Source organism: Ictalurus punctatus, chromosome 18 (genome assembly GCF_001660625.3).
Source record: "Ictalurus punctatus breed USDA103 chromosome 18, Coco_2.0, whole genome shotgun sequence".
Taxonomy (NCBI): domain Eukaryota; kingdom Metazoa; phylum Chordata; class Actinopteri; order Siluriformes; family Ictaluridae; genus Ictalurus; species Ictalurus punctatus.
The window spans coordinates 23,892,531-23,912,961 of NC_030433.2; the positions used below are offsets into that span (position 1 = coordinate 23,892,531).

The 20,431-nt window shown below is 41.8% G+C and overlaps 1 protein-coding gene across 4 annotated transcripts in view; it reads left to right on the top strand.

Annotated features, from left to right (window-relative positions):
* The first annotated feature begins 381 nt into the window (after positions 1-381).
* Positions 382-20,431, top strand: part of LOC108278939 (actin-binding LIM protein 3) — a 62,408-nt gene continuing 42,358 nt past the window's right edge. The window contains exons 1-2 of one of the 4 annotated variants that reach the window (XM_053687722.1): positions 382-990; positions 13,883-14,029. In XM_053687722.1, the coding sequence (XP_053543697.1) occupies positions 978-990; positions 13,883-14,029 (160 nt within the window). In that variant the 5' untranslated portion in view covers positions 382-977. The remainder of the gene's footprint in view (positions 991-13,882; positions 14,030-20,431) is intronic. The other 3 variants (XM_053687718.1, XM_053687720.1, XM_053687721.1) reach the window with 3 other exon arrangements.

The window sequence follows — 20,431 nt, forward strand, 5'->3', positions numbered from 1 at the left end:
TGGCCGTTGCGTGTTTGTGAATTTATTGTATCTCTTAACGCGTACAGTGTTAACCAGTTCACTATCAGCTGAATTCAATATTGAATACATTATGTGTTAGAAGTTAGGATGTTTTACTTTATATATATATATATATATATATATATATATATATATATATATATATATATATATATATATATATATAATGAAACATCCTAACTTCTAACACATAATATATATATATATATATATATATATATATATATATATATATATATATATATATATATATATATATATACACACACATTTATATTTAAGGTTAGTGGTGTGAATGAACGTGTAATACCGGAAAGGTCCAGAGGGTGGAAGTTGTTAACTAGTGATGCTGAGGCTTGGTGTTCTGTAGGGCAGGTGAAGCTCAGAACATTCTTTGTTCATCTTCACACACGTCTAAACACAGGGAAGTGTAGCTGCTTAAAGCTCTGCAGTGTAAATGTAGGAGCTCAGGAGTGTGTCACTATCATAACCATCTTCACCACCACCATCCTCCTCCTCCTCCTCTTCATCATCATCATCATCATCATCACCACCGCGGGACGGTGTGGACGGCAGTAAAGAAGTAGAGGATCTCGGAACTCCGTGTAGGAGAGATGCTGCGAGCTCTGAGTCTGACTCTGACGGAGAACCGCTGCACAACACCACCGAGCTGGCTGTGCTCCAATCTAATCTCCTGCTAAATCGGTTTGTGCGCGAAGGGAACCGGAAACACCCATCCGCATCCTGCTCAGGAGTCCGAGTCGGTCCGAGTCTGTCCGAGTCTGTCCGTGCACGTGAACTACCGGCTGCTCCCGGGACTGAGAGGAGCATCAGAGGAACCCGCGTGTAGTGAGGTGTAGTGAGGTGTAGTGAGGTGTAGTTTCCTCTCTTCGCTTTCTCTTCATTAAATAATACACCATGCTGGACTAGTGCTGGATGAAGGAACACTTTTCACCATGAGCACGAACGGTAGGAATAATAATAATAATAATAATAATAATAATAATAATAATAATAATAATAGGTAGTGCACTATTCTGACAGCTTCATCTTCACAATCAAAAATGCTAATTAGTGTATAACTGACATGTTCAGTTTTCATTTACAGTGTTACTCGGTGTTCAGTCCTGACTATTTAATCGGGGTGTGATCGATACGATTCCCATTCGATATCTGACGATACGAAACGAAACATTTCCATTCGATTTGCACAACTTTCTTCAGGTTAATTCTACGGATCGTGCTTCATTCACGGAAGATGAGGCCACATTATTAAACTGTTTGCGCTTCAGTTTAAAGACATGACTTTCGTTCGCTGATGATCAGTCCGTCGATATTCACTGCGTTCATTTCTGTCGTTTTAGTAGCCGTGTACTGTTCCTGGTGTGTACGGGATAAGATCAGCTCATTCAGTGCTGAAGGTGTTTATTTAATAACGCAGATGACGGTCTAGTTGTTATTTGACCACTGGAGGTGTTTAGCCAGCGGGGTAGTTATTCATTTAACCCTGGACTGAGCACTGTGGCTGATTTTGCCTTGCCCGTGTTATTTGTTTAGATCCTTTTGATATATTTTGTGCCGTGAACATGACGTCGATTGACCCGAGACAGATTATGTATCCGAACCGTGTTTACAGCTCTGAGATTGGTATTAAGTGTGTCAGTTCTGTTCTGCGAGTGTCGTTTAATTACTGTAGAAAAACTTTATAGGTGCTCAGTCACATGTGCTAGGTCAGTGTGATGATTGCAAAAAAAGCTCGCGTGTGCGGACTATAAAGAGAAAACTGCCTCGTCTTCCTACCTTGCGTCCGGGATTATTATCGACTTCAGATCCACAGCGACGCGGATCAGGTCGAAGTGGTTATTTTTAATAGTTTTGGTGCCAACTGTAGCCTCAGGAGTGGAACCCGGTGTAGTCCATCCATCTCAAAATCCGGCGTGTTATGAATTCTGAAATGCTTTTCTGCTCGCCACGGTTGTAAAGAGTGCTCATTCTGCTCGGATCTCTCTCATCAGCAAGGCGTTTCTGCCCAGAGAACTGGATGTTTTTTGTTGTTCGCACCATTCCGTGTCGAGGCTGTTGTGTAGGAAAAATCCCAAGGGATTTTCTGAAATATCCACACCACGAGCGACAGGAAAAGTCGCCGAGATCACATTTTCCCCCATTCTAATATTTGACGCGAACACGAACTGAAATTTCTGACCTGTATCCGCAATGATTGTATGCGTTGTGTCGCTGCCACGTGATTGGCTGATCGGATGACTGCATTCGAATGGGCAGGCGCACAGCTGTTCTTATTAAAGAGCAGTAAGTTTATAATATGGCAGATAAGATGTTATGTATGAAAGATGCGTAAGAACCAAAGAAGTTAAGATCACTTCCAGTGTTCGGTCGTAGCTTAGTTAGCGATTGAAGACCACGCCGGTACCTTATAGAACTTTGCGTTCCTAACTTTCTGCAGAGCTCTGTTCTAGTGTTAATCAAACACCTCATTTAGTTAATAGATGCCTTCAATAGACAAACATGATGGAACTGGGGCTCTGTTAAGAAGCATCTAAGATGCTATGGTGCATATAATCCATTCTAACAACACTTATCTGTTGTTGCATCAGATAAGGTTCCAGTATGTTCAAAACTCTTGGGTCTAAAAATTCCTCATGTGTACCAGACGTGAGTGGGATACTGATATTCCAGGCAGCAGTTTGTAGGCTGAGCGTGTTCGTAGTTTGTGTAGAGCGCTATCTCAATCTGGTTAACCTCTAATTATGTGATTAACTAGTTACTAGTGGACCAGTAGGTAACTATTTCACAGCTGGTAATATTATTACGCCTCTCCTAGTCTCTTTAAGCATAGTGGGAAATGGTCGGAACGCTCACGCTCAGTTCTGGATGATTCAATCCTTTATCGCATTATTTTAAAAATGGTCAATCGTGAGTAGGGGAAAACTCACCGTCATACAAGCCTGCTAACTCGTGACCACACCATGTCAGATCAGTACTAGTTACTAGTTCAGTCCAGAGTTTCCCTCTCTGCTTGTTCAGTAGACAGGATGTCGAGGTCGATCGGCACGCTGCTTCAGGATCGAACACATCTGTCGCGGTTAGTTCTGAAGACAAATTTGAAGACGTTCTCCGTCTTGTTCCTTTCCTGTTCAGACTGCACAGAATTTCTCAGAAGTCCTAAAAACAGATGTTCTGCAGGCACAGCTGGAAGGCATACTCTTCCGTGAGCATTTTCTTTTAATGATCTTCAAACATACTGGTCAGATTAGTGGCTATCACAATAAACAGTCTATTTGAAATACAGTTTGGAATAACTAATCTAGGTAAGATTCTGTTGTTTGGTGTGAACATCATCTGAACCAATCATGTGGCAGCCGCACAATCCATAAAATCAGTGCTTTCAGGTAACATTCACATCAACCATCAGAATGACTTGACGGTGGCGTGGTTGTTTGCAGCAGGCGGGCTGGTTTGAGTATTTTAGAAACTGCTGATATTCTGGGATTTTCAACATTACCTAACAGACATATGTCTGGAATTTTTATCCTCTCTAAATATCGTTGAGAACCTGAAACTAATAACCTGGAATGCTCTTGTGCTTTAAGCCACGAATGGGATTATAGTCGTGATTTCAGTTAAGTGCTGAGGTCACAGAGAAATACAGGCACATGCTGCAGCTCCGTGAACGTCAATGGAGAGAGTATAATACCTGTAATGCCTGGCATTCTTTCATTAAGCTGCAGAACCTGCTGACAACTGGAACCTTGCAGGGGGTGTGCATATAAATGTGTATACTAGGATATACAGTTGCAATCAGAATTAAATTCAACCCCCATTGCAAATCAGGTTTATTGTCAAAATTTACAGCTGTTTGCGATGAACACATCAAACAAAAGCAATTGGAATAGTTCGACACAACGAATGCTGCAAGTGGTTTCCCCAAATTCAACTGAAAATGCAACTTATAATGACTTCTCCAGTCTCAAAATTATTCACCCCCCTGAATAGAATCCCTCACAACAGCACAAATATGCCAAACAGGTGTTGTCTCAGGCATCAAGGGCTTCATTAGTTGCAGCAGGTGTGCTTGAGCTGGAACACATGAAATACCTGAACTGGTTAGGGGTAGAAAATATATGAAATACCTGGACGGGGCAGAAAAAGGAAGCTATCGACGGCTGCAACTAGATTTGTGAGAAGGCAGCTTGTGAAAAGGCAGGAGTGACTGCAAAAGTCCTGCAGCAAGGCTTGGTGGCAACAGACACTGAGGTTTCAGTGAGCACAGTAAAGCGCGTACTAAACGCAGAAGGTTTCCATGCCAGAACTCTGAGACGTTCACCACTACTGACCCAAAAGCAGAAGAAAAGTCGCTCAGAATCATATAAATAATCCACAGAAGTTTTGGAGTTTTGTTCTGGAACTTTTCAGCGCGATGGATCAGCGGTACGTCTGGAGGAAGAAGAATGAAGATAGAACACTCTGTCCACAGTCGAGCATGGTGGAGGCTCGGCGATGCTCTGCGGCTGCTTTGCATCCTCTGGCACTGGAGACCTGCGGCGTGTGGAAGGCGAGATTGATTCATTGAAGTATCAGGAAATCCTAGGAGAAAACCTCACGCCGTCTGTGAGGAAGATGAAGCTTGGGCGTCGTTGGACCTTCCAATGATCCCAAGCATACCTCAAATTCCACCAAGGCTTGGTTGCAGAAGAAGTCCTGGAAGATTCTAAAGGGTCATCACAATCACCTGAATTGAACCCCATAGAAAATCTCTGGTGGGATTTGAAGAAGACGGTCGCAGCACGCAAACCCAAGAATATTACTGACCTGGAGGCCATCGCTCATGAGGAACGGGAGAAGATTCCTCAGGAACACTGCCAGAAGCTCTGCATCTCGTTTACAGCAGGTCATAACAGCAAAAGCCTGCTTTACTAAGTGCTAAAGATGCTCGCCATGAAGGGGTTGAATCGTTTTGAAACCGGAGAAGTCATTATAAGTTTCATTTTCAGTTGAATTTGGGGAAACCGCTTGAAGCATTCATCGTGTCGAACTATTTCAATTGCTTTTGTTTGATTTGTTCATCGCAAACATCTGAAAGTCTGTACATTTTGACAATACACCTGATTTGCACTGGGGATTGAATCATTTTGATTGCAACTGTACGTATACTGTAATAATGCTTACTATATTAATACAACAGCTAAATGTTATATTATTATTGATGCAAACATGAGTAGCATTACATGCTAGTATACTGTATGTACGCAGTTTACCTACAGTATACTAGCATGTAATGCTACTCACATTTGCATGTGTATGTGTATGTGTGTAAGCAGTGCAGGGGCTTAAACACAGCATCAGGGCTGGCTGTATGCCAGAGCATTCAGATCAGGAGATGAGGGAACAAACCTGCTGAATCTGGGAATTTTATTATCAGCCAAGCATCGAGGTTACTACAACCCACTGAGCAGACATTACCGATATTCCATACTATGACTTGCTTTTTAGATCCAATGTACGGGTCTTGGGTGAAAACACAGGCCGGCAGGATTAACACGGGGCAATCGAGGGAAAGAGGCGAGGATATCAAAACCAGGAAGTACAATGCGAAACAGGGTGCAAGGAGCACAGAGCACGGAGAACTAAGGCTTGGACTTGAAGGGACTACTGCGCAATAAGACTTTGAAACAAGACTAAGAAAGAGCAGGGTGTAAATAGATAAACTAATCTAAGGGCGAGACACAAAACAGGTGAACACAATCAGGTAACAAAGCAATGACAGGACGGGGCAAAGACAGGGCTAGAACAGAAACAGAAGCACGTAGCAATGTAAACTAAAGCACATGACATGAACCCAAAACAACACACCAAAAAAAACAAAGGTGCTTAAAGGACCACAGTTTGACTCTGTGAGCACTGTGTCTCAGCTTCGTCGTTCTGCTAACATGCCCAGCGAACTTTTCTGATCTTTCTGGAATATAACAAACCCAAAAACTAATACAAATGTGCTCAAATATTATTAGGTTTCTACTGTTGTTAACTAGAACTGAAGTTTGAGAAAGACTGCATTGTTTTGAAAGATAGCAACTTTGTCTTACTCGGTAACGTTAGATAGAAATCTTTCCAGAAAGTTCCGCAGGGCGTCCGGTTAAGAGCGATGACGAACTCGAGTGATGTAGCTGAGGCTGAGGAACGGTAGAAGTTCAGGCGGTGAATATCCGGTAATGAATAGTAGCATTCCGGTTGCCACTTTGAAAAAGAAATAACTAGCTAGCTACATTTTTCACGCATGGCTAGTGAGCTAGTTCGTTTAGGACGAATGCGCAGCTTCTAATACAGTATATACAATATATAGGTAGTTTATTTGTACACAGCACCAATAAACTAGCTATAAACTGTATATACTGTATTTAAGCTTCGCTTTTGGCGTGAATGGCATTCACCAGGCCACAACTTGAAGCCCTCGAGCCCTCTATATACGCACGTGAGAAAACTCGAAGGATGAGAAGTTCACCTGTCTCATCCCCGTTCCCATTCGTGTGTAGTCTCCGTCTTCTACCTCTGAGTGACCGTGGCATTTCACCATCCGTAACGTCAGGCTGAGTAAATTGTGATGGCAGACACGTCTCTCCACTGTGTCTCAGAAGTCTAATAGAGTGCGTTACGTGATTTTTACCCTCGGCTGGTGGAGAGTGAGACTCGAGATGGTGTTAAAATGTGCACCGGTTCAAAGCTGCTGTACGCCTCCATCGTTTTTCACACCGTAGCGGTCTGTAGCCCTGTTGTTATGGTCTACGTGTAGCTCCTATGACTTCCCAATCGCAATATATATCCGTTTATCGAAGAAGACGCAGCGTCAACACTGTCTGGTCTGATCGTATAGGCACAGAACACATGGCTTTTCAGGCTCATCGGTATCATTTGTGGAGATGTTTAGAACTCGTGCTTGCTTTTCTGTTGGAACCTTCTTTTTAAAATCATAGCTCTGGTTTTAGCTCGGGTCTTAGCCATTTAATTGGCTCATGGAAGCCGTGGAGGATTTACAGAACAGATGTAAATGAAACGTATTTATTGTGCGTGCGTGGATCATCCGCGGCATCAGCTGAAAAACAGCCTCTTAAAGAACACCATCCGGACAGGCTTTACGAGACGTCATTACGGACCTACTTTACGTCGCAGTAATTACAGCTGTAAATATGGACGTGTCACGTCATGATGTCGTGCGTCGAGGCTCTCGGTAAAGTCTGAAAACCGTTCATGTAAATATTCTTCAGATCTGGGCTGTTTTCGGAGATGCTTTAACACTTTTAAAAGTGAATATGGTTTCTCTGAGGCTTAATAAGCCTGAATGTTTAACATTAGCAATGAAAAGATCTCTCTGAGGTCCTGTAACGAATAAGAGATGGTGACTACAGCTGGGAATACACTACATAACTAACAAATACAAAGCAAACCTTATTTAATAATATTTCTTTTGTCCTACGAGAGTTATATCTGTTGCTCCTGAGACTTTTTAAATTCCAGATACACACCTCTAACCTGCACGCCTCGGTAATGCATCAAAATATTTCCAGATGTTGCTTTCATTTGTTATATTATCTGACTGACATCAACCCAGTATTAATACCGCTCTCAGCCCTGCGTGGGTTCTTTTAAGGAGAGTGATGTATTACATCCAGGAAGTTTACCAGTGCACTTTCTGCACTCTAAATCAAGGCTTAGGACATGTGCTGAGTAATGCTCTAACTTACTGCCCCATTACTATGTGGAGTTGTTTTATTAATAGCTTGCTTAAGGAAAGAGATAGGAAATTGCTCGTGCCTCCGAGTGCCTGGTGCAAAGCTGTATATCATCGGAAGAAGAAGCGGGATGGAAGACAGAGCCGCTCCTCACAGGATCTGGCAACATTCCTGAAGTTTTTGTGCGTGTGTCGTCGGGTTTATCGGCTTGTCATTGGTGGGAGTCTATGACGTTGCCATGGTGTTTTATGGAAGTTTGTGGCTTACCTAGCAACACCAATCAGGATGCAGGAAGCAGTCGAAGTAAATACAGAAGGAGGGAGGCGGTTTCCGGAGGGTGCCACCCTGGAGCCTGGCGCTAGTTCTGTGCCCAGATGGCAGAAGAGTGGTAGAAGCAGAGGCAACACAGCCAAGCCACACTAAAAGCCACCTGGGATGCATTTGTGTGAAGAGGATTATGGGATGCAAGAGGCACTTTAAGGACAAGGAGTTTTTATTATAGTAGGATTTTTTAAATTGTCATTCCTCTCACCATGAACAGATGCAACATATATATGTATATATATATATATATATATATATATATAGAGAGAGAGAGAGAGAGAGAGAGAGAGCAAAACCTAGTTCCTCTAGAATCACAGACTAAACAGCAAGCCCTACAGGAAACCAAAACTCTACTGCACAGAAGAAATGATAATATATACTCTGATTATTATAGTCCCGAGCAGTTGGTTGATCATGTGGATTTGTTAAATAGCACCTTTGTCGTGCTCCAGAGAGACCACGGAGTTGGCCGCCATCTTGGATCAAATCCCCGAGACAGAATCTGACAAACATGTAATTATCCCCATGTGTTTAGTGTGGGATGAGTTACTTCCTTCCAGAGCTTCAACTTTTAGTTGTCTAATGATAGACTTGTGCTTTTATTCCGACTTTTTTTGTACGGCACTCTTGCTCTTTTAGCTGTCCACGAATGTCCACGAAATAACGTATATTTTGTCTATATCTATCACTATATATATATTTTTTATTTCTAGTCTTGTGTTTTAGCTGTAGGACTTTTCTACTAACCAGATTTCATTGTATTTACACTTAGCGTTTTCTATTCTGTGTAAATACTCGAGCCAAACCCGCTGTTACAGATTCCCCCACTGCGTTACAGCTCCTATGGTGACGACCTCCACGTGCTTTTATCCCCGCCCACCGTTCCATCATTTGCTTGTCACTCGACTGTTCCATATTAGTTTGTCTGCACTTTTGCACCCTGCTGTACTGTATCTGTGAACCGTTACGTCTTATCGTGAATTTGTGTATTTGATGTTTTAATTACGGATATGTCGTACGAGCCTACAGACCCACTGCATCATCACACACTGCGTCATGGTCTGGCTTTTTGCACTTTAACATACAGCGATATTTATTTCTTAAATCAAGTTTTAAGTTCTTAAACATCCACGATGTTCGCTCTGGCGTTCTTATAAACTTTCTGAGTATATCCAATTAATCTTAAAGTGTTAGCTGCTTACCTAAGCTTAATTTCCTAATAATGGTGTTAATTATATAGCACAAGACAGGCCATGCTGTTATAAGAAAATAATCCATAAGACTGAAGTGTCTTATTCCCTGTATACCAGAGCAGTTTGACTTTATTAACGAACACAGCTGTCTATAATTACATTTAATGTTAATGAACGTCTGTGAAACAAGTCGGTTCCTGTTCTCGCTTATGTTACAGCAGCTTTAAACAAGTCGTTCCCTCACAAGCCTCTTTTTTTACCCGCCTCTCTCTCTTGCCGTTAAAAACTTGTCATGTGACTAAGAAACCGACAACATAAACGCGTGAACTTTCCCATGTCGGAAAACTTACTGACAGCTACGAAGCGCTGACACTGGAGACTCCTTCCTTAAATGTTACACAACATCTGTCTAAACAGAAAATTTCACCATATCAAAAGATCATCTTGTTGTTTGTTTTTTTTCCTTTGTTAAACAGCAAGAAATTTTTAAAGACGTTTTACTTTATGTGGGGCAGACAAAAGAATTCAGCAGAACTGTGGTATGAAACTACAAAATACCCGCCACATTTATCAGCACACATTGCTGTCATCTTCCAGCAAAGTAAGCGCTGTGTATGTGGATTCACTAGAGGTATCTAACGGAAAAGTGGTAGGGCAGAAAGTATAGGCTAGACCCGTCAGCTCCGGTCTAAACCCACAATTAGCTGCCCACTCTTCCACGAAGCCTGTCTTAACGTTAATGTACAATCCACTGACAGGAAGCTCGCTCGCTCACACGATAGTGCATCGTCTGCAGCTCTCGGTAGAGCACCAGATCTCCGTAATCCTTAACAGCTCCTTTCCTTTCTCAAAGACCTGTGTTTTTTATCCACTTTTAAGTGCAATCCAGTGTTTCTGATTATTTCTTTCTCTCAAATCTTCTTCTTCTTTATTTTTTTCCCATTTTCTCTCCAGTTTGGTCGCTTGTCAATTCTCACCAGTCAGTGAACCTCCCCTATTATATGACAGCTACCAACTGAGCCGGGTCAGAGCTGACGTAACGCGCTATCCGCCATCTTCTTCATACATGAGCTCACAGATGCCAATGATTGGGTTATGTCACTGTGATTGACAGTCGGGGGAAAGAGAGTATGCCCCTCCCAGCCAGAAAGCACAGTTTTGCTCCGTTGTCAAGATTTGAACTTGTGTTTTAAGACTTTTCCAGAACATCGAGCATTCACTAGGGTTTGTTATCATGGAAAAACTTCCTTGCAGAATCCACATTTATCCTTCATAATATCCCGTCACATGCAGTTCCACCACTGATCCGAGAGCCAGCACTCCTCATCCCCATCCGACTCCAGCCTGAACTTTGGGACTCTGACATTCATCTGACTTCTGCTTGGTATTTCCCCCTGAAACACATCTTTTCTGGATGGAACTCTTGTTTTTGTGTTATATTTTTTTTGTCCTGTATTGTATTGTTTGACCTTCTACCTGATTCTTCCTCCATTTGGATTTGAAATAAAGACTAATCTAGTGCTCATATCCAGGTGATCATTTCATCCATGGTGGTAAAAATCCTTTATCCTGGCTGTTATGTGCCACTATTTTCTTAGAGGTTCCGTGTTCTTGTGCAAAGTGTGGAAACGTGAGATTTTCAGAACAATGTTCTTTTGTTGTTGGGTTGTTGGCAGGCGACGGTGAAGATATTTCGGATGCCGCCCACTCTTGCTTGACCTTTACTCACTTTTTGCTAGGTTGTGAGTGTGAATGCCGTTCTGCATTTACTGATTTCACTGCTAGTTAGAAGAGAGCCAGGTTCACATCAGGACATCCACTTATCTGCTGAAAAGGCTCTCACTGATGAAGTGGTCGGCAGTTCCACTTGATCTTTCGAAAGACTTTCATCAGCTAGACCCGTCCATCCGCCTTTGTTATTAACAGACTTTTCAGACATTTCTGAAGTTCTCTTCTGCTGTTGTAGCCCATCCGCCTCAGGGTTTGACGTGCTGTCCGTTCTAAGCTTTTTTGTTCACCACTGTTAAAGAGTGTTTTGCACTCGGGTCTCCTTTAGTGAACAGTGGACGAGTTCAACGAAACAGACTTCATATTAAACCATAATGAACTTTCTTTTACTCTCACACTATCCGTCGTGACCCAGATGAGGACGGGTTCCCTTCTGAGTCCGGTTCCTCTCAAGGTTTCTTCCTCGTATCATCTCAGGGAGTTTTTCCTCACCACCGTCACCACCGGCTCACTCAGTAGGGATAAATTCACACTCTTAAAATCCATATCTTGTGTTTATATGTTTCTGTAAAGCTGCTTTGAGACAATGCCCACTGTTAAAAGCGATGTACAAATAAGACGGAATTGAATCGAAGTTTCTGAAATACTCAAACCACCTTCATGTTTTGATCTGCTCCTGGCCTTGTTGGCTTCTGGCTTGAAGAGGACGACTTCAAGTCAAGCCAAGCATCATTTTTCTCCTCACATTCACCTTATTCTGAAGCAAACGTCAAACCTACCAGCCTACGTTACTGCTGTTAGCCACTGTGATTCTCCTTTCAGCTAGGATTATGCAGCCTCTTACTGTAAACATTTTGTCCTCCAACCCACGCAACGTGTCTTGTTGGAACAATCCTGAAAAAGAATACCATAGTAATTTGAGTGGTCGAAGAAAATTGCTCAATTACTTTAGATTTAAAATCCCGCAGAGATAATAAGCATGAGGAAAGGTGGGTGTGTGATCATACAAAATGGGAATCCTGGTTCGCATTTCATCCCATTCCAATAGAATGACCTTCGAGTGGGTTAAGTCCGCTGTTTACTGGTAGTAATTTTCAAAAATCTCTGTTCCTCTAACTGATTACTCATTAATGTGCATCTTGCGTTCGTTTTGTAGAGCTTGTAAATCCTCGACTTGTTCCTGTTTACCAGTTGGAGTGCAATGCTTTCTGTTGTGAGCTTAATCCGGGTGTACTGTATTGTGGCAAGATGGAGTGGCGCGTGCCGGTCTGCCAGCATTGTAGAGAAAACAATAGAATAACTGACACTGAGGACGGCTTCCTGCCAAAGCAGATGAAGGAAGAGAGAGCGTTTAATCACAGAAATTGGACGTTAAATCACCGGACATTACATAACACCACAGTGAGAGCTTACTTGGAACAACGATATGAATAAAATAAGAGACATTTCCTGTATTTTGTGTGTGAAATCCTGTCTTCTCCATTATATTTTTGTTGTGAACAGCTGTTTTCCCTTAAAAAATAAAATAAAATGCATAATAAGTCATAATACATATCTAGCACCTTACATACCGCATGCGCACCCGCTCGGATTTTTACAATATTTGTCAATCAATATGTATTGATTAATTTTCTATAAGACTTCAGACCTGATTTGTTATATATTGAACTCTTTTTAAACCATACTTGTTCTCATCATGCGGTGCGACCACCCGTCATGCGGCATAACCAATCATTTCAATAACTTTTCATTCAAATTAAAAAAGAACACATCTGAGTTGTGTGGCTGCCATGTTTAATCACTGAAACGGTACGTTCAAGTGAATACTAGACTTGTACATTAAAATAAAATCAGTTTTATTGGTTAGAAAACGTCTGTATGAACTAGGAGGTAGTGCAGATATAGGACATAAATGTACTGTATGTTCATCACTTTTATTTATAGAAACACGTAAATAATTCATGTTTTTCTATCGATGTTACTGTATCTGTCAAGATCGTAAGCATATTAAGGAAATGTATCATCTGGAGGGTCGCACCACATGAACATTTTAAAGACCGTGGCTAATAATTGCATGTTTTTGTGTAAATGTGTACACCGATATTTATAATATGCTTGATTATTATATTTTTGATCCATGTATTTTTCATTAAGACTTAAAAGAATAAACTTTATGCGACAACTATTGGAAAATCAGGATCGAAACCGGAAAACACAAAATGCTGTAAATACACTAACATGTTAATATTTTTAAGCTTTTGCTCCCCGGTGCATAATTTCCCTTCTTATCCTCTCAAAGTCAGCCTCACCCTGCTGCTTTATAGTGCTCACAGATGTTGCAAGATCAAACATCTGGTACAGCACATCTGGTACAGCTTAAAGAAGGTTCTACTTGTGTGAAAACCAGTGCCAATAACCAGTTATCTTCTAGTGGAAAGTATCTGCTATTTGACCTAGAGTGGGCTGATGTGTTAAGCTTTTTATTCTCAGTTTCGTTTATTTATTTATTTATTTATTTATTTACTTACTTACTTATTGGCACTGCAGATTGTGACGTCGGAATGCATGCAAACGCTACAACGAATAACGCATGACGGACCATGCTGTTATATGAAAAGAATCCACGTTTATGGAAGTGTGTTATTCTGCTTAGAGTGTTTAATAAAGACCAAAAAAAAAAACAGAATTAATGAGGAAAGATGATTATTTCCCTGCTCTTGCACTCCTGATTCAAATCCTCAGTTCCTGCCGAAGTGTGTTTTCAGAGAAATCATCAAGCTGTGCTTGACTCCGAGACGCCAGACCCAAAGGAGGACAAACAGATAGATCAATATTTTTCACATTTTTCTCAAATATTTTCTTCTCTTCTTTCCACAGGCCCCTACCAGCACCCCAGCTATGGTGGAGGACGTGGAGGACATAGCCAAGACTCCATCTCCTGCTTCCGATGTGGCGATGTGTGCAAAGGAGAAGTGGTGCGCGTGCAGAACGTCCACTTTCACGTCAAGTGTTTCACCTGCCAGGGTATGGAGCTCTACTCTTCCTTCACCAAATTATCCTGAATATGAGGTCACGAGATAGAGAATTGTACAGAGAAGATTGTATAGAGACGATTATATCGTTATATCGCACAAGTCTCGTATCCGTACGATGGAAGAGCAAGATGAAAGCGCGTAGGATCTGTAGTCCGGATCGGCGTACGTCCGACCGCTGTCGATCCGGTACACGAGTCCCTGAAAGACTGAAGTACCCAGGCATGCAATCCCATAATGCAATTATACTGAGGACCCGTCGCTTGTGACATGTCAATAACGAAGGTCTGTACTGCTCCATCACTGCACCAAGGCATGCATGAAATCGATTTTCATTTCCCAAACAAATAAAAAAAAAAACCCTCCATGAGTCACATAGCATGGTGTAGGACTGGAAGACTGAGTGTCGCTCATAAGCATAACAACAACAAGATGTCAAAATGCACCAAGATCATGACGGCCCATTCCTATTTATACCATATCCTAATCACTGTTTCCAGGAGGAAAAATAAAGCACCACAGGTCCTCCAAAAGATTTAAGTTCTTTTCTGCATCAAAGTTCTTCGTTTTAATCAAACATACAGCCAAAAAGCTCTGGTATTGTCTCATCTGACTGCAGAACCTGGTTCCACTCAAAGCCTCAGTAGCATGTAGAGAACTCCAAGCATTTACGTTTTGGTGATTAGATAAAGGAGGAATGCCACCGTAATATCCCCGAGATCTCATTTTATCCCCCGCATTCTGAGGTTTGATGTAAACCGTAGCTGAAACCCGTATCTGCGTGATTTTATGCGTCGCGCTGATGACACATGACGGCGCACGAATGAACAGATATACAGGTGTTCCTATTAAAGCGTCCAGTGAGGGTATCGTCCTTAATGATGAGACTCGGGCAGCTGTACCGCGTTACAGTGTATTACGTGACGTGTTCAGTTCAGCGTGTTGGACGCTTACGGAAAACCGCTCCATCTTTGGCGGACATGGTACTGTTTATTTGATTGCATGGTCGGTTGGTGAAATGTACGAATGATTTCGGATTGGATTCTGTCATCAGGAAGGCTCGTGGGACGGTTAGTCGTATCCCTGAGAGCAAAATGAAATGAAAGAAATGAATTCTCGACGACTCGAACGGACGATCTGGTGGGAAATAGTAAAAGACCGTATTAGACGGATCCAGGAAACCCGACCGATGAATCGCTCGTCCGAGCTCCTGTGCTATTCTGTGCTCTTTGTACTCGCAAAACAGGCTGCTTTCATTAGAGCTGAGTAATTACTTAAAGATATCGATCCAGCTGTTTTAACAGCCGCACGATCTTTTGTCCTCGTTCAACAATCCTTTCCGGGTTTAAAAACCTTCCCAGCCCGAAGAAATGACCACTGACGAACTACATTTGCATAACGCTGACTGGCTGATACCGGGCTTCGTTATTTATTACCCTCACTGGAATTTCCGCATGAAACCTTCCTTTAAATCAGCTCAAGTCAAGAGTTCATACCGTACATCATCGTCTGCTTCGTCTGGCGCCTCCGCAATGCACAAAAGCACGGCTGTCACGGAAAGACGCTACGTTATTGTCGGCTCGGACAAGGAAGTCGATCCTAGTCTTAGTCCTCGGACCGCGCCCGAGTTCTGGGAGCTGCGGTCAAACGGTGGCATTTAAGAGCTTTGTACATAATCTCCAGCTATAAATTCACATACTGCATTTATTTCCATGAAAGGACCGGGAGGATCTCGTTTTTTTCTCTCTCCGTCAAGGCTGCAGGGCGAGGCATTGGCAGGAATGACCCGAAGAGCTGAAGCAGGAAGAGAACGATCCATCCAGTGTGATACGATCACACAATTATCTAAAAACTAAAAAAAAAAAAAAAAAAGGGGACGTCATGAGACTTGATCATCATCGTAAACACCCATGAGGATTGCTGGTCTGACCAGTCTTGTCTTGTGGCCGATATCACTAATTAAACCTTGTCTCGTCTCATTTATCTCGTCTCATTCTTGAAGAGCAGATTTGATCGTTCTCTCTCTCTCTCTCTCTCTCTCTCTCTCTCTCTCTCTCTCTCTCTCTCTCTCTCTCTCTCTCCCCTATACAATGCATCCATCTGAGACAGATCAATAAACCTGGCTCAACTTGTCCAGACTGTTAGGTAGTAGACCATGCCGTGTGCTGGGAAAAGGAAACACTGACCCAATGCTTATTGTTTTGTCTTTAATAGATCAGGGAATACTTCAGCTCCTTCCTGGGTTTTCCCCCCGTACTATTGAGTCACGGTGCTGACAATGGGACTTATTTATCAAGTCGGACACGATTGAAATAATTCATTAAAACGTTCAGAGGAGGATTCACTTCGTTTCGGAAATTCACTACATCCTGTGTTTGGTGTTCCCCCGCCAAACCATTTTCAGTTCTCTCCTCATTTTCATTCACACCCGTTTCTCCTTTTTGTCCAGATTTCGCTCGGTTCAGGTGTCGTTACGCTGCCGAGTAATTTTTTTTTTTTATAGGCGTAGCTGTAAAATCAAAATAAGCGAATCCTATTCTTTCACCTTTCGGTCAGTTCTCTGCGAGTTTTTCCTTTTATGGAGTTCTGTGGGCGTCACAAAATGCAAATGAGCCGTGCCACGACCGCGCTTGCGCTTTTACGTGATTAGCGCTCATCACGACACGCGTGCGTTTAGACACAGCTTTAGTAAGAAATTGATGAGTAAATCCCATTGAGAGAGTAATCCCATAACGCTTTTATAAATGTGTTTCAGACTGGGAATTTTTTTTCTCTTGCCCATCGTTCTCTTCCATGACTAAAGTAAATCTACTGCGAGTTCGGGGCAGCAATTTTGTCGGGTTGTTGGGATTTTTTCATTACAGTCAAGCTTCATGCAAATCAATTATGAAACATTGCTGTGCAATTTGATTCCCAGACAGTTGAAGGTGATGAACCTCTCTCTCTCGCGCTCTCTCTTGCTCTCTCTCTCCTTTTTACAGCCAGGGAGGCTAAAATTGAGTCCACAGACCCCCTGAGTACAGATTTAATTTCTGAAAATAACCCAACTAACATCGATATAACAAAATATATAATCCTCATTGACATTATGTACTTCTAGGCTAATAACTAGAATAACTTAGCACCTTTAATAACTTATATGCTTATACGTTATTATACTGCATGATGATCTGACTTCTCTAGACTTTGTCTCGTTTCCTTTTCCTTCTCTCTCTCTCTCTCTCTCTCACTCTCTTTCTTCCTTTCCTTCTCTTTCTGGGTTTTCAGGATAACTGTAGAGCACAAAGTTAAGCAGGACACTCTGCTTCTGTGTCCATGATATATTTATGCTGCATAAGAGAGGCAGTGTAATATACTAGATTTATATCAGTATTGTAATAAATCCAGTAATGGATGGAAGTTAGGGAGAGAGGAAGCGCTTAACGATGCCATCTCTGTCCATCGGAGTATGGGAGTGTATGTGTGTGTGTGTGTGTGTGTGTGCTTGTTACTGAAAGTCAAGCTGTCAGATTACATCTCTCTCTCCAAGCAAGCGAAAGTCTGCGTGACTGCTCTTTGTTCCCGAAGCTGGACGAGAAGCTTCAGAGCGTTCAAAGGATAAAGTTGTGGACTGGAAAGCAGCCTCAGTTCTAGCTTCCCAGTGGAATTAAGGTGGTTTTAATGCGATGGTGAAATGTAATAGGGGTGTAATGATACTGCGTGTCGTATCATATCATTCGATATATATATATATATATATTTTTTTTTAAGCATGCTTCTCCTAAACACACTGTCGATATGATGACACGTACACTCACACACTTTCGTTCTTTTTCTCTGCTTTAAGAAAACATCTACAATCCAGGTTAAAGAAACTCATGGCTGCAGATGACAGACTTAGCCTAGAGCAGAACGCAGGATTCAAAAACACGGTTTAGCTACGGAAAGCCACGTGATTTCAGACGGATTTCACGCCAGATTGGGATAGTCTTGAAGCAAGGTTTGGCATGGAATTAAGCTGGTTAAGGCACAAAGGCTTTCCAATGCAAGAATTGTTTTGGTTAGATTCAGAAGTAGTTGGGGTGGGAATTTTGCGGAGATCTGGCAACCCTGTACACCAATGAAAGCCTGGATTTTGAGAGCTAAAGTTTAATTAGCCGTGTTTAATTTTGTTCCAGTTTGTGTTTTATGTTTTAAATCAAAACTGCAAATGGAAATCTAAGACACATGTTCAGGTGGTGATTATTATTTGCTCTATCAAAACAGGTTTTTTTTTTTGGTTTCCGTGACAATAAAAATAAAAACAAACTTTGGTTAGGACTTAACATTTAAGTTGTACTTAAACACTGAAGATGCTTCGGCGAAGCAAACCGACACAAAGCTCCTCATCCCTCCCTCCCTCCCTCCCTCCTTCGCGCAAGGACTTTTGGGTAATATTAGCTGAAAAAGTGTCCACGGATCCACACTTCGAAAATCTACCGTAAATATTAGACCATCCGGGTACCTCTGGGATGCTCATTTCAACAATTTGGGGTACGCTAATTCTAATCTACGATACTGTTTAATACGGATAATGGGCGAATTGGGACGCAGCGGTTTGGTCATGTGACAAGGTTATATCTACACTGACGTCTGTTTAAGTGAAAGCGTCTATATACTGTAGATGCAACTTTACAGACAGGATTAAACGTGTGCCCCACCCTGCATATTTCCCCTGACTCAGCGCCAACCGATCAGAGCCGCTAGTTTGCTTGATTGACAGGTCTGTTTTAACAGACATTACACCCAACAAATCTCATACTGTTCCCATAATATTCAACTTGTTAGAACTTGTAGCGCTTGACAAAAATAAATGACAGATGTGACAGTTTGGAACATCAGCGTGACAGATTTATATATTAAAGTAAATGTAAAAAGCGCTTGCACAAATAACATCCATCTGTATTCTCTTGAGATCCGCAGCCTGGCAATTTGAGTTAGTGAAAGCCTTTCAAAAATCAGCCAAACCTCAAAGCCTGTAAAGTGTATTGACAAGAAGCGTACTCTCAGTTTCCGAGCCTTGGCTTCACCCAGCTTCTTGTGCAAAGTCCGATGTCGTGTCTACAATCAGTAATCAGTAGAGTACCAAACGTACTGACTTACTGAAAATAACTGCCAGTAATAATTCACTGGAGTAAAAGTGAAAGTAGCGATCGAGATGAATGACTCCAGTTAGAGGAAATAAGCCATCTGGTGAAAAACATCGCTTACAAATTACTCATGCTTAATATCCGAAAAAGTTCTAAACCTGAAGAACAGTGATGTAAACTAACCGAGTGAGCTATGCTGGAGTAAACACCACCTCCAATATCAACAGCATAACGGGTAAAGAAGGGTAGTTTGCTAGCTAACTTAGCCGAATGCTGGTGGGGTTTCAATAGATTGCAAGTTTTACTAGCTCACTAGCGCATGTTAATTCTACTTACACGTTATCTTGAGCTAACTAGCGCATGTTAATTCTGCTTACACGTTATCTTGAGCTAACTAGCACGTTAGTTCTACTTACACGTTATGTTGAGCTAACTAGCGCATGTTAATTCTGCTTACACGTTATCTTGAGCTAACTAGCACGTTAGTTCTACTTACACGTTATGTTGAGCTAACTAGCGCATGTTAATTCTACTTACACGTTATCTTGAGCTAACTAGCACGTTAGTTCTACTTACACGTTATGTTGAGCTAACTAGCGCATGTTAATTCTGCTTACACGTTATCTTGAGCTAACTAGCGCATGTTAATTCTGCTTACACGTTATCTTGAGCTAACTAGCGCATGTTAATTCTGCTTACACGTTATCTTGAGCTAACTAGCGCATGTTAATTCTGCTTACACGTTATCTTGAGCTAACTAGCGCATGTTAATTCTGCTTACACGTTATCTTGAGCTAACTAGCGCATGTTAATTCTGCTTACACGTTATCTTGAGCTAACTAGCGCATGTTAATTCTGCTTACACGTTATCTTGAGCTAACTAGCGCATGTTAATTCTGCTTACACGTTATCTTGAGCTAACTAGCGCATGTTAATTCTGCTTACACGTTATCTTGAGCTAACTAGCGCATGTTAATTCTGCTTACACGTTATCTTGAGCTAACTAGCACATGTTAATTCTGCTTACACGTTATCCTGAGAGCATACGTTCGCTACAGAACATCGAAGTCTTCAGAATCATCTGTCCTGAAGAGAAGACACATGGTGGAAAACTTCCTGACTGTTACACCCGAGAAAGCTTTGTGTTATCAGTGATATTAGGTTGTTCTTTATTGAATTGAAATGATATACTCCTGTGATAAGCTGTTGCTGTAGAAACAATACCGTATTAGAAACATTAGAGCGTTCGTTTAAAGCTGCCACTCATGTCATATAGAGATGTTATT